This window comes from Aotus nancymaae, unplaced genomic scaffold, assembly GCF_030222135.1.
Source record: "Aotus nancymaae isolate 86718 unplaced genomic scaffold, 86718_ANA_hifiasm-v0.15.2.pri h1tg000036l, whole genome shotgun sequence".
In the NCBI taxonomy this organism is placed as follows: domain Eukaryota; kingdom Metazoa; phylum Chordata; class Mammalia; order Primates; family Aotidae; genus Aotus; species Aotus nancymaae.
In genome coordinates this window covers 18,692,551-18,708,321 of record NW_026988450.1, presented here as the reverse complement: position 1 = coordinate 18,708,321, position 15,771 = coordinate 18,692,551, and the positions used below count along the sequence as shown (strand labels likewise).

The following is a 15,771-nucleotide window of genomic DNA, read 5'->3' as shown; positions in this document are numbered from 1 at the left end:
TAAAAGGAAATTATAAAAATGGCTTGCATCATATTTATTCTGATTCATACTGTGAATTTCTCTCCTCTGTCAGAACCTGAGGGTAAACCTCAGTGTTTAATGTTGCGTACAGCTATGGATCTGCTGGGGTTCCTCTCTAGCTGTCTGAATTAGAATTACTAAAGGATATAATAGGAACAGCCTTCTGGGGGATTTTGGATCCTAATATAAATTAGTACATATCTTATCATCATGAAAAATCTAAAGCCTTCACTGAAAAATTAAAGACTATTTTACATTCCCCATTTTATTCTGCATAATAAAAAAGTAAAACTATACAATTTTCAAATAGTTTTGACCTTAAATTCAGCCCCTGTCATGGGGCATTGGTGCCTACACCTTGGTAAAAATTTTGCGACATGAATTAACTAAAGCTATATGTATTTTGAATTGTATATATCAAGAAAGTAAAAGTATTTTAAAATGTCAATGTCCCTTGTGATTCTAACATACTAATCAATGCATACAGCAAGTATAAAATAGCTGTGGAACATCAATTTATTTTTCTTATACAACACCAGTCTAATTCTAAAATTGCTTGTGGAACATCTGACAAAATAATTTGGACAACTTAGTCATGGTCTCTAGGGTTAAATGGCAGATTTAACTGCATTACCTTTCAGTAAATTAATGTGGAGTTAAGAGTTAGGTCTCAAACTCCTGGCCTCAAGTGATCCACCTGCTTCGGCCTCCCAAAGTACTGGGATTACAGACGTGAGCCACCATGCCCAGCCCTCACTCTCCATTATGTAACAGATAGTCTATAAAGATTTGTTAGATGAATTAAAAAATGAATGAAAAAATAAGAGTAGGTGCTTATAGTTTCAAAGTCTGAAGTACCCCCTTGGTTCCAGTGTATTCAGATCTCTGATAACTATGATCTTGTACCAGGGTAAGAGAAGAGCACAAACACTCAAGGCAATGACGCTTTGTTGAGGCCACAATGGACTCCTTGCTGTTGCTTTAACACATTAGGCAGTTTCCCACTTGAGGACACTTGAGTTGCTGGTCTCTATGGTCTCAATGCTCTTTCTCTGAGATATCTGCATGACTCACTCCTTCATATATATATTTTTAAACAGAGTCTCACTCTGTTGCCCAGGCTGGAGTCCAGTGGTGCAATCTTGGCTTACTGCAACCTCCACCTCCCAAGTTCAAGTGATTCTCCTGCCTCAGCCTCCCAAGTAGCTGGGATTACAGGCACTCACCACCATGCCCAGCTAATTTTTATATTTTTTAGTAGAGATGGGGTTTCACTATGTTGGCCAGGCTGGTCTCAAACTCCTACCCTCAAGTGATCCACCTACCTGGGCCTCCCAAAGTGCTGGCATTGTAGGCATGCATCACTGCACGTGACCTCTCATTCATTTTATACCAGTGTCTTATGAAATCCTCCATTGCAAATCCACCCTCCCCCTAATCTGATTCAGGTTGGCATTAAAACATCTAGACATTAATGCTAATTTAATCTGCCTATCTTTTCCCTACCCTATCTTCCTTTATTGCTTTGACTTCTGTTCTTATTTGGATTTATTCCATCTGCCACATTATATATTTGTTTACTTTATCAATCATTTTCCCCCAATGTAATACATGCTATTTGAAAGTAGGGACTTGACTTTCTCACTGCTGTATCCTCAGCAACTAGAACGGGGCTGGCAAATGATTGGTGCTCAATGCATATTTATTGAATGAATGAATGAATGATGAATAGGAACAGACCATATGAACATAAGTTTATCAGAAGGAAGCTATCACTTCTTTCCTAGCAAAAATCTTTCAAAGTTTTGATCCATTCAGATATAGAAAGTATTTTCAATTAAGCTTTTAATAAGCTTTCAATGGAGAGCAAAGTACACAGCAATGAAAATAAAGTGAAAATTCTTCATATTTGCCAACCACAAAAATTTAATGTTCTTTTTGGAGAAATAGTCTTGTTATGTTTCATAAGCATGTTCATGCTGCATAGGGCCTGAAAACTAGAATGTGGCCATTTCAAGTCAAAATGGAGTTTCCCAGATGGAAAGGCTGCTGCCTTCAATGACCTTTCTTTCTTATCTAGCTGTATAACCTGATCCATCAAAATCCAATTCAAACATCACTTTCTCCATGAAGACTTCCCAGATCTAACCATCTCAAAGATCTATTCTCCCTCTGAATCTTACTCTTTAGCTGTAACTTTCCTAGGCCATTTATGTTTTCTTGTTCTTTAGTTGTGTCTGTGTGTTTGTGTGTGTGTGTGGGCGTATTTATCATTATGTTATTTTTGTTAATATTTCTTGAAAATTTTTGTTGCTTGCTCTTCATGCTTTATGTCTCTGAAATGAACACTTTATGATGTTATACAGCCAACAGCACCGACTGCAATCCTTTGCATGGATTAAGTGCCAAGTAAATTTGAATAAATAAGTAAATACCATAAAATCAAACTGGCCTAGTACTAAGAAGAGACTATCTCATCACAGACTAGCTCCCTACTTAGATTAAAACAAGGACTAAAATTCTGTCCTATTATTTCCATTTACATGATTCGATTTCCTTGTGGCAATGGAGAGGTGACAGCATATGATTATGAAGAGGGACTTGACTCAGGAATTCCCACTCACACTTTGAGTCTAGGTCTGATGTAGCTACATAAATTTATATGCCTATCTTGGCTGCCCCAGACAGATCACAGTTGCCTACAATAAACCACCTGAAAAGGACTCATCAAATATTTCCCCTTATATTTTCTGGAATAGCACATTGTGTGAGCTCCTGGAACATAATTTTGCCAGGAATAAGAAAGCAGTTGCAACTCCAAGCAGCATCTAGCTCACAATACTTGGGTTGTGAGGATTATAACCAGTAAATAGTGGAATGTCTAGCAAAGGCAGTGAGAAAACCAGTTTCGTTGAGCAAGTTGAGTCAGCTCCTACTAAACAAATTCCCATAGTGAATAAAATGAATGCACATTTTGTACCTAAAGTGCAAATATGTTAATATAAATGCAAATATGATGAGATTTTGGGCCACAGTGATATAAAGGTGGGATTGCATTCATTTGTATGACTAAATAGCCACTGAAAATACAAGAACTAAAACCAGAAAAATGTCCAATATCTCATTCTAAATATACCTGAGTCTTTGGAATGTTTCATTTTAATTTCATGAGGTCAAAATGTAAACAAAACCCACCAAATAAAATGCGACACAACAAAGACGCAAGCGAGGCGGGAGGGTCACATACCGATGCACGCCGCTGCTGCACATGATGATGTGGCAGGCTCCTAGCCTACTGCACAGCTCCGAGGAAACTGACAGCAGTCCAACCCCTGAGGCACTGCAAGCTGTGTTGGCACAGGCAGCTGTGCGCTTGGATCTGATAAATGAGGCTACCAGTCGGTAAAGTTCATCCAAAGCATTGAGAGGCCTCATTAGCTACAGAAAGAAAGGGATGAATGTCAAGTTCAACATGTTTAGTAAAATCCTTTTAGATGGGTTAAAATTCACGGTTGGTATAGCTTTTAAAGAATAGCCTAAAATATTATTTTGTTTTGGAGGTAATGGAATTAGAGACTACAAATATTTAAAATTACTCATTGCTCAAAAACAACAGAAAAATTAAATAAGGGTGATATATAAATAAAAGCACTAATAAATACAATCATCTATTTTTACCTTATCTACATAGGCAGCTTTGGATGTGGAGTTTGGTGGTGAATTTGACTTGTCCAAGTAAAATGCCCTGTAAGAATCCAAGGAAGAAATTATAATTTGTTGTTAGAAAAAGACATAATATGCATGAAGATATTCAAGAATCACTGACTTCCTTTTAATAACAAGTGAATAAACAAAAGCATTGAACACTAAAGTTTGGGTTGCACAAACATCCAGAAGTTTCCATTTAAAAAAGATAGTCAAAATTACCACCAGGTCTATTGCAAATTGTGTGGACTTGGAGAGATCACTTAACTTGTCTATGCTCAGTTTTCTCATTTGTATTTTAAGGATAGCCTTAGCTTCTACTTCATAAGGCTGCTAAGATTAAAAGAGTTAATGCAAAATAGGTGGAACAGTGCATAGCACAGAATAAGTGCTGATTAATATGGGTAATAATCAATATTAAAAAGTTGAAGAAATATACTTTGATAACTATTGAAGAACACTATCCAATTTTCATTTACTGTGAAAAAGATTATGAAACTAATTCTCAAAAAGATGTGCCGATTCTTTCCAGCACCAACCTATGCTCTATGCTCTGATTAGAAGTGAAACTCTCTCTGAGAGTTCAATATCTCTTTTTTGTTACCAGGATACAATATGGTAATGAATATTTCAATACACAAAGTGGAATCCTAGTGGCCTAATACACAATGGACATACTGCAAAGGATATGATCTCATTCTTTCATTCTTTTCTATGGCTGCACAGTATTCCATGCCATTTTGTGTGTTAAAATAGCCATTTTAACACCCAAAGTGGAATCCTAGTGGCCTGCAAGAATTACATGCAGTTTCCAAAGAATTTTTGCTGTGTTTGCTTTGCTTGTGGGTCAATACTAAACAGAAATTTTAAGGGAATGATCTATGAAGATAAAATATATTTACATTTTATTTGACCAAGTATCTATTTTTTTAGCGATGGCAAAATATATACAGTATAACACAAAATTTACCATTTTACTCATTCTTTTCATTTATTTTATTTTAGATTCAGAGGGTACACATGCAAGTTTCTTATATGGATATATTACATAATGGTGGGATTTGGGCTTCTACCGTACTTATCATTCAAATAATGACCATTGTACCCAGTAGGTAAGTTTTCAACCCTCATCCCCTTCCCAACCTCACTACAAGTGGAAAGAGGCTGGGAAGGAGGTGAGGGTTGAAAAGTGTCTATTGCCTTTCAACCCTCAGTGTCTATTGCTTCCATCTCTGTGTAAGTGGGAGAACACAGTATTAAATTTTCCATTTCTGAATTATCTCACTTAGTTTAATGCCTGCAGCCCCATCCATGTTGCTACAAAGGACATGATCTCATTGTTTTTTATAGCTATATATTATGCCATTTTAAACATTCTCAAGTGTATAGTTCAATAGCATTAAATACATTCAAATTAACCATCTAGTATCTCTTTTTGATGAGGTGAGAAATTTCACATTTCTAGAATGTGAGGTTTTAATGTTGGTGGAACAAAGTAAGTCCCATGATATTAGAGTGAGTTGTCATATTAGATATTCAAATAAAAGCTGTTTATATTGTTGTTTCAGAGCATCTGTAGGACTTCAAAGTGTTGGTAGCTTATTATCAAATTCACAGTGCAACTGGGCAAAATCGGTGAGGGACAACGCTATACCCTGCATGGGTGTTCTGAGTCCCACTGAACATATGTGTTCGCACCCACACAGAGTGATACTCCCATTACTAGCAATAGTGCTTTGTCTTTTTAAAATAAAGTAACATGGATTAGTCAAGCTTTACACTTTAAATTACAAAAGCTTTAGCTCTAAAGACTAACTTCCAAAATGACAATTATGCTCATCTTTATTGAGAAGCGGTTTTTTTCTTGTCTAAAACACATATTGAATCCTCCTCAAAAGTTTTGTAAACAACTCAGAATCCAAGATTGGCTATTACTCATTATAACTCACTTTGCATTCCTAAGAGATTTCCAGGTACCACCTGCAGTTCCCCCAGCCTGAGCACATAACGCTGACGGGAGTGTGGGGGCTACTGCAACCCCAGGAAGTAATCCACCAGACTGTGTCATGGTGACACGAGCCACTGCACAGTGGAACATCCATCACGTGCCATGAAAATGCAGTTCTATCTAGCTGAGTGAATTAGTGTCTACTAAAAGCACTAGACTGAGAGCAAAATAGAAGACTGAGGGATCATTTTCATGATTAAAATCAAAGGCGTCATTTGCGACATCATTTTAAAATTTTCAACATTTTCCCCATTTTCTGAAAGAGATAACAATAAAAGAGGAGTGCTGTCATCATAAGAGGAAATTAGCTTAATGGTGTAAGGTACAAAAGCATGCAATGGGGCAGGAGCTGGGGCAGAGTGAATGAGCAACTTAGGCCAGAAAGGTAGACTCCAGGGCCTTAGAGGCCCTGATAAGATTTTACTCTAAGTGAGTTGGGAGCCATAGAGGTAAATGGTCATGAAACTTGCCTCATTGCCAGAAGACTGGACGTTTTAAATATTATTGCTGTGTCCAACAATTCATGTTCTACTGAAAGGTCTGTGTGTTCTTTCATTTCAATTGTACATGCACTTATAGAGGATTAAACTATGAAAACCCACTTATGCATTTTGCTCTTTTGCTTCACCTTTTAAATAAATAAAATACAACGGATGCAGTGGAAGCCTCCTGTTGACCTATTCTTATTTCATTTCTGCCACTAAAATGTAAACTCTCTAGTAGAATGCAGATCCTCTAGTAGCTATGGATTTATTTTTATTCATTTCTGCATCTCTAGCACCTGTAATAGTATGTGGAACATAGCATGACCTTAATAAACATTTGTAAATAAATAATCACTTAACATTTTTGTTTCTTTATGGATGGCTGATATGGCTTGGCTCTGTGTTCCCACCCAAATCTCACCTTGAATTGTAATAATCCCCATGTGTCAAGAAAGGGTGGGGAAAGGTGGAGATAATTGAATCATGGAGGCTCTTTCCCTATACTGTTCTTGTGGTAGTAAGTCTCAAGAGATCTGATGGTTCCATAAATGGGAGTTCCCCTGCACATGCTCTCTTGTAAGATGTGACTTTGCTCTTCATTCGCCTTCCACCACGATTGTGAGGCCTCTCCAGCCATATGGAAATGTGAGTCCATTAAACCTTTTCCCTTTATAAATTACACAGTCTCAAATATGTCTTTATTAGCAACATGAGAACAGACTAATACATTGGCATTCCTTCGGGTATCCAAATTAGACTTTGCTAGGCTGTTTCAATATATTCAAACTTCTGGGGAAAATTCATTTTAATGGTCCATCTTGTTGGCTGTCTTCATACTGTTAGGTTTCCTCATGTGCTTTGGATTTATGTTTTGTAAGTACATTTGAAGTGGAATGATTTTTAAATTATTTTTATTTAGCTTTATTGATATAGCTCCATCCTCCCTCTCTCTCTCATCATCCTTCTCTTAAAAATGGTTTTGTGGGCCGGGCGCGGTGGCTCAAGCCTGTAATCCCAGCACTTTGGGAGGCCGAGGCGGGTGGATCACGAGGTCAAGAGATCGAGACCATCCTGGTCAACATTGTGAAACCCCGTCTCTACTAATACAAAAAAATTAGCTGGGCATGGTGGCGCGTGCCTGTAATCCCAGCTACTCAGGAAGCTGAGGCAGGAGAATTGCCTGAACCCAGGAGGCGGAGGTTGCGGTGAGCCGAGATCGCGCCATTGCACTCCAGCCTGGGTAACGAGAGCGAAACTCCGTCTCAAAAAAAAAAAAAAAAAAAAAAAGGTTTTGTGGATCACACATTTGTAAGCAGTTTTATATCTGATCTGAGAATGACATTGTCTTGACATCCAGATTATCACCAGTCATGTCCCTGAACTAGTGAGTAATTCAGTTTAGTTTGGTTTAGTAATTTAGGGCCATGCCTAAAATGACTTCCTCTTTCCATCTTAAGCACCAAGCATCACCAAAGCTAATCTCAAGCAATAGTGACAAGTAGATTTTTCATCCTTCATTCAGAAGTGGAGTCCTCTGCTACCTGATGTCAAATAGTGAGGCTGGCTCTGGATTTCCACCTAGTGTACAATGATGTTCATGTCCCACTGCCCTGCAGAAGCTATCCCAGCCCCCTCTGTCCACCTCCAGAGTCCAGCAGGCCAGAGGCCTCAGCACAGCCCACAACTCACCACTTGCATTTCATTTCCATTCCTGGGCCACAGAGATAACAAATTGTTTTTGAGCCCAGCTGTGATGTTTGCATATTCTATCCTCATATTTTATCTAGCATTTGTTACATGCTTGGAACAGAGGCAGCATCTCAAAGCTGAACCCACAGAAGTACCTTGATCAGATGTCTTCACACCTTTTCTCAAGTAAACTTGGTAGAAAAAGTAATGTGGCAAAAAATAGTACACAGGTCACAGTCAAATTATTTAGTCTCTCATAGTCTTAGTTTCCTTATTTTCAAAATGGATATTAGAATTGTCTGACATAGATTAAATTAATGCATATGAAATGATCATTAGTGTGATAAGTACATGGGACTCATTCAATAGACAGTAATAACTATTATTCAAGTACACATAGTGGCAAGCATCTCTGGACAATTTTTAGCCATGATAAGGAATAACATTAAGGGCAAAGCCATCCTACTTTCTGTGGAGGTAATCTAAAATATTTTATGACACACGTTAAGAAATGAAAATTAAGTTAGGTATTTGGAATCTATATAATTACACAATCAGTGTATGAGTAGAATTTAGGTTTAAAAAGAAAAGAATGTTTTTCAGAGTAAAGGAGAGAAGACTGTCATTTAAATGGCTTAACTAGGTGCAACTCTTCTAAACCTTGAATCATCTGGGAGGAAAAATACTCTGTAAAAGCAGCCTATAGCTCATCAGTACCACCAAAGGGAAGCATTGCTACAGAAACAGCTGGTTGCATGGAGCACTCTCTTCTTTCTGAAAAAGATGTTTATTTGTTTATTTATTGATATTATACTTTAAGTTCTGGGGTACCTAATGTAGACAACAGGGTGATGGATGAAGATGTTTCTTTAAAAAAATGTTGTCATTGATTCAGCCAGTTAAGACCTGCCTATATCATGTTGATATGATTCTGCTACATTCACTTAAATTAACTTGATACAAATTTTCAACTATTTAATGGTGCAAATGTTTAAAGGAAAAAAAATAAGTTAGAGAAATCACTTTTAAAGGTTAAAAATGTAGCCCACATCAAGTAAAACTTTATTTAGCAACAATCTACCTTTTTAAAACTGCTATAGGCTGGGCACAGTGGCTCACACCTGTAATCCTAGCATTCTAGAAGCCCGAGGCAGGCAAATCACGAGGTCAGGAATTTGAGACCAGCTTGACCAAAATGGTGAAACCCTGTCTCTACTTTAAATACAAAAATTAGCCAGGCATGGTGGCGTGCACCTGTAATCCCAGCTACTCAGGAGACTGAGGCAGGAGAATTGCTTGAACCTGGGAGGTGGAGGTTGCAGTGAACCGAGATTGTGCCATTGCACTCCATCTTGGGTGATAGAATGAGACTCCATCTCAAAAGACAAACAAACAAACAAATAAAACTGCTATATAGCAGAACTAAGATAGAAAAGATATAACTATACCACTTAAAATACTCTTAGAATACAAAGGTTTACTGAAAATTTAGAGTTAAAAATATTGGCTCATCTAGACTTGTGCTAGTAGTTAATATTTGTTAATCCATGATGATGGAAAGCAATAAAATATCATAAATCATACCTATGCACTGATGAAGTCCAGAGAAGTAACCAGAAAATGAAGCCACTTTGATACTCCTATATAATATAAATAGCCAATAATTTTTTAATTCAATTACTTTTTAAAATAAGAATTTGTACTTGAGGCTACAACTAATTTCAGATATTCCTCATCAGAAAAAATTGTTCAGATATTTTGCCAAGCATAAGGTTTACTGATATTTGTAGAACTTTAGTATCTTTCAGAATTTGACAAACTGTGGACAGGGAATAAATTTCCAGTGCACTTTCCTTAATTAAAAAAAGTCTTGCAATGCCCCTTAATCAAATTCTATGAGAAAAGTTAATGGCAAAATTCGATTAATTCCAAAACTAACCATACTTTATTATGCTTCTGAGCTTAGTAAGAATGAAGTCATGGTCCTTTGTCTGAGTATAGAAAATCGCATTAAGACTTATTTGAAAGTATGGCTACTATTTTATATGGGCTGCACAGTAAGTTTACTTTCATGCTGGCATACAGCAGGCCTCACTGTCATAATTTCATCAGTTAACTCTGCCATGTAAGATGAATATATTATGATACTATTTTTTTCCATTTAGTCCTTACAGGATAAAATACCAATGAGAAGGTGGTAAAATATAAGCTATAATAAGCAGTGGCATAAATATATCAAGTCAAATAACTATAATGAAACAAATCTTGGCATTTATTGCATACCATCTAATCAAGAAGACAAATACACAGGTATTTATATTGCAAGGCAGGGAAGTAATAGGTGAATTTAAAGGTATAGAGTCACTGGGTCTATAGAAGGAAGGTCACATAAGAATATGGCATAGGAGTCAAACTTTGATGGATGGCTAGAATTCTGACAGGTCAAACTGGGAAAGCTGTCTTTCAAGTGGAAGCAATGTCCAGAACAGAGCAGGTACAGAACGAGTGGAGCCAATGTGACTGAAGACTGGGTTCATGTAAGGTAGAGAGAGAAAGCTGGCTAAGTAGGCTAAAGCCACATTATAAGGAAATCAAATATCAAACCAAAGAATTGTAATTAACTTGGTAAGCAGTGAAGAATCACTACAAAATTAACACTTAGCTATCAACAGAAAAAAAGAAAAACAAAAGGATGAATGGGAAGAAAAACATGACTCATCAAATATGAAAATTTTGAGAACTAAGAGCTGCAAGAGATTGTAGAAAGGAAAGAATCATTCAGCATTCAAAACAAGACTGTGATGATATAAACAGGGAATTGATGTTTGCCATGAGAGAGAGAGAGTAAAGAAATTTGAGGAATGCTGAGACTGGTTTATACAGTTATGTAAGCTAACATACTAATTTAAGAATTAGAAAAATGCTTTATCAGATGGGTAAGTAATGAGAATCCTAGCTCAATAGGGTTAAGCTGGTGCTCCAGGGATGTTCACTTTTTCACACAATGAAAGACAATGAAATTGCCTTATTTAAAATATTTAAACCAATTTATTTTGTCATAGGAAATATACAGAGGTTAAATCGATGACAAAAGTGGTATTCTTCTCATCGGCAAAACCTCCCCCCCTTTTCTGGGCATGGTGGAGAATATCCAATTTTTAAGATGTTTAAGGCCTCATGCTTTGTAGATAAGGAGAAACTAAATATTTAGCTCAGATTTCTGCTATGCTCTTGCCTCTTCTCTAGATCACTGCTTATGAGATATTCTCCATATTTATAATCATTTACAGAAAGTTCTCACTTGGTCAGACAGATATATACTTCTCCTAATATTGCTTCCTATCCCAAAATACTCTAAACTGTATTAGGTTGCTTTTATGCATTTTACAAGTATTTTGGATTTGATCAAGTACTTAGCTTTTCAGAAAAGAATGGTAACAGTATTTGATCAATTACAGATATCATTTACAGACATGATTAGATATGTAATCATTATAATGGTACAGCAGTTGACTACAGGTGTGACTGGGCATCTCTGTAAGTTTCATTGTTAAACTTACTTTGACTACCACAGCACCTAAATTAGGAAAAAATAAATCTATAGAAAATCTCATGAAGAGACACTGAGCTCTTGTATGAATAAAAATCACCAAACAGCTTCAACCTCTGACCACATGTGGTTAAAAGAATATATGATGCTACTTGGGAGGCTGAGGCAGGAGAATCGCTTGAACCTGGAAGGCGGAGGTTGCAGTGAACTGAGATCGTGCCACTGCACTCCAACCTGGGTGACAGAGAGAGACTTCGTCTCAAAAAAAAAGAATACACGATGATGAGTGGGAAGGTGGGAGAGTATCAATTTGCACCTCCATCTTACCTACCTTCTGCACCCATAAGCATCAGCATTGACTTCTCTGGAATGCATTTTACTTAAAGTTACATGAAGAGAAATTCTGAATAATGAAATAATCTTCTATTTGCCTGGATGTCTTTTGGCCTGTCAAAAATGGAGCACCTAAGGTCATAGTTGTCATTGAACCTATTATCAATTAACAGCTTCATTTCTACTTGAGTGTTAAAAACAAAAACAAACAAAAAAAAACTCCTGCTAGAATATTAACAAGACAATAAGTGTGACTACAGAAAGTAAGACTTTACCATATTTTTTAAAAAAGTATTTCCCTGACTTCTTTTATGCCCTGAAAATGTAACGATGGTGTAAGAGGTAGTGGAGACACACCTCTCTACTCTTCACTGCAGTAGATACTCTCGTTTCACTCTTCTCCTTTTTGAGAAGCCTCCATTAGTGACCTGACTAGATTGAAATCTTATTCTCTGCTTTCCAAATGCTCCGTCACTCCACTTTGATTTTTGCTCTTTCTTTTATGATTCTGCTAAGGTGACATTCCTTCTTCTGCTCCTGTGATATATACATATCACTGTGGATGCCACCTACTGTTAAAATACTGCATGTACACATATTTTCCAATGGCAACACCAGGTCCTGCCATTAGGGAATATTATCTCCATGGAAATGGACAGGAAAAGAAGCAAATCCTTTAGAAATATCTCATTATACCTAGGTAGAACATTAAAGTCAAGTCATATACAAGAACATTAAAGCCAAGTCAATTATTTCAAAATAATTCTATTTAATTTGATAATTATGCTTCAAGAGACAATTTGGCATTTTCATACCAATGAATAACTTTTTTGGTTTAAAAAATCATAAAGTTCTTACAATGACACTATGAATAGTAAGTTCATGTGTTGACTCTTTTTCTACCACATCTTTTCTCTGTATACCCTATTTAACTCCAGTGTGCCTTCAAAATTACCTTTGTAAAGCATAAATATAATCATTTCATTAGCTTGCTTTAATATAATTTAAATTTTTCCAGTGCCCAAAACCTCATATTTTAGCCAAGCATTCCAGGGCTTTCCTAATTATTTACCAACAAACTTCCCATCCCGTCTCTCAACAGCATGCCTCGCATGTCCTTGATCGATTTCCCTCAACACACCATCCACATGTAACTTTTCCCAATGTCTTGCATATGGTTCTCTCCTGCCTGGAATTTCCTCTCACCTCCTTCTGCTTGGCAAAACTCTACTGATTCTTCAAAACTCAGCTCAAATGTGACATCTTGAGAACTTCTCCACGGAAACAAATTTATCCCACTTATTATACTGAGTTGCACTCATCCTGTTCCTTGTGCTAAATTATGCACTCTCAGTAGGCAGAGACCCATTTGTTAAATTTGTAATCCCATAATGTAAGGCAGTGCCTGAAACATGGCATGTATCTAATACTTCTTAATGTAGTACTGAACTGAATCGAACTTTATTTCATGAGAGCTAGAAAGGGTTGAAGTTACTATACTTATACTATGAAGCAACTATATATATGTATATGATCTAACAGAGGAAAAATGTATTTAAAAGTTTAATTTTAAAGATAGATAAAATAATCATTATGCACATTTTAAAAGGATTTGTTATATGCAGAAAGAATTCTCCTTAAGCTTATAAATATTAGCTATAACTCCATTAATATTGAAACATAATAAAGTATTAACAATCATCAGAACTTAAAATTAGACAGTGAAGATACTAAACAATCTCTCCTGCAGTGAGAGACAACTATAGTCAAGAGAAAAATATTCTCAGGGTCCCTTGCAAGGCTTACAATAGCACTATTTTACCTATAAATTATTATAACAAGAAATGACACAGCAAAATTTTTGTTCAGTTCTAACTAAGAAAAGATTAACATGGTTGCATGCTATTATACTGAGATTTTCCTTGTCTAACTCTTGGCTTATATACTTTTGCACTAGAATCGATAACAGGCTGAGCTTTCCTTTATTTGGCAAAATTCAAGGTCCTTAAGTACAGACCCATCTTCTACATCACTTCCTCACTCAAACTTTGTATCTTCCAAGTCAGCAGTTCTTTCCTATACCCAGCACCCTGCACATCCCTTATCTTCAGTATCTGATGTGCCTTAAGGATTTGTTTACATGTTTCTTTCCCCACTGAATCGTTAAGTACCTTGAAAACAGAGACAATGTACAGTTTCTCTTACCCCATCAGATAGCATCAGGCACACAGTGAGTGGTCAACATATTTTGGTTGAATAAATAAATGCATAATTAATTTCTAAAATTTATTGATGAATAATAGCTCTAAACCATTTCCAAGGACAACTTATCTTATTTCAAGTAAGATTTCATAAAAAAATATTGAAAATTATCCATCATGGATGGTAGCTGTTGGTCAAGATAAAAATCTGCCAAGTATAATAAATTTTCTCCATCGCAAAACATACATCCCCTTTCACTATTTCTCTTATAATCTGTAGTTATAATAGGAAAAATACAGCTGACTGAGAAAGACAAAGCAGGTCTCTACCCTATTTTAAATTTCCAAAGTGCTTAATTCAAACTAGCTGAAGCAGTACGGAATTGTCACCATCTTCTAAGATTTTAAGGCACACAATTCAGGAATGAGTCTCGTCTTATAAATAGCTGTAGACATCTGCTACAGAGGGAAGGCCAGGAAAATGGAATATGCCTAGAATTATAGATACACAGACATTAGAAAGATGTCACTAGAAGTACTTAGAGACATTGTGAATACAGTAAGAGAAATATTTCAAATAATTGAAGCTTCCTCTTGGTACCTGTTTGGTAACTTCACTCCTCAGATGAACAAACAAATCAAAGGTGAATCTTAAGGGAATAGTTGGAATTAAACATACGCTGCATGAGGACAGGGACTTTGTCATGATTATTGCCATAAGCTCAACACCTAGGAAACCACCTGACAGAGAGTAGTTGCTCAGTAAATATTGTTAATGAATCAAAAGTAAATAATTTAAAGACAAAATGAAAATTAATAATGAATAGCAAGGGACAATCTCATGCAATACTGAGTCTTCCCTGAAAAGAAACGTAAGCTTGACCAAGTTCATTCTCTTTAAGAAATATTCATTGACTCCATGCCCCCTTCTAGACATAGTCCAAGAACTCCTCTCCTTTTCCATTCAAAATTCCTCCTGAAGAAGTCCAATCTGGTAATCCCATTTCCAAATCTTCAACCCACTTTCCTCAGCTGACAGCTGACAGTCATCCTACAAGAACCATTCCTTCTAAGGACGCCAATGACTGCATTGGCCCAATCCAGTGGATACTTTTTAGATATCATTTCCTGAATCTCTTCTTAAATGTAGCACCCACTCCTTCAAATTCTCTATTTCCTTGCCCTTTTGACTTTGACCTGGTGCCTTGTTGGTGCTTAAGTACTTTCCCTGCTTTCCCTGCTCAGTCTCCTCTTCACTATCTACCCCATAAGCATCTGTTTTCTTAGTTTCTGCTTGCCTCACTCTTCACACTTTGAAACTTTTCCCTGGCCATCTTTTTTTTTTTTCCTCGCAGGGACCCAAATCTATAAATTTATAACTCTGAACTCCAGATTTGTATATTTATATATTTGTTCATAAACAAATAATTCATAAATCAGGCAGTGCCAGGTGCTAGGGATAAAAAGGTAAGAATAAGACAATATTCACCTGTAAAGAACCAATGGTGTGGTTTGAAAAAGAGGAACATAAGGATGTAATTACAATCCAGTGTGGTGAGTGATCTACAAAGATTTAGCAGAGTGCTGGAAAAATACATTAGGACAAGGAAATATTAGAGAAGCAAAGAGAATGAAGAGTCTTTAAGACATAAGGAGAATCTTAAGGGTAAGAAAAGGAATGTCCCCATTTTGATCATAGAATTTAAGTCTGGAAAGGGATTTAATTCCCTGAAAAGAGGGGGAGGTATGAGAAATAGAATTAGTAGTAGGGAGATTACT

General features: G+C 36.5%; 1 protein-coding gene across 1 annotated transcript in view; it reads right to left on the bottom strand.

Moving 5' to 3' along the window:
- The window catches only part of PREX2 (phosphatidylinositol-3,4,5-trisphosphate dependent Rac exchange factor 2), a 290,449-nt gene that overhangs the window by 41,830 nt on the left and 232,848 nt on the right, over positions 1-15,771 (bottom strand). The window contains 2 exon segments of the mRNA XM_012463660.2: positions 3,269-3,459; positions 3,700-3,766. Of these exon segments, the coding sequence (XP_012319083.2) occupies positions 3,269-3,459; positions 3,700-3,766 (258 nt within the window).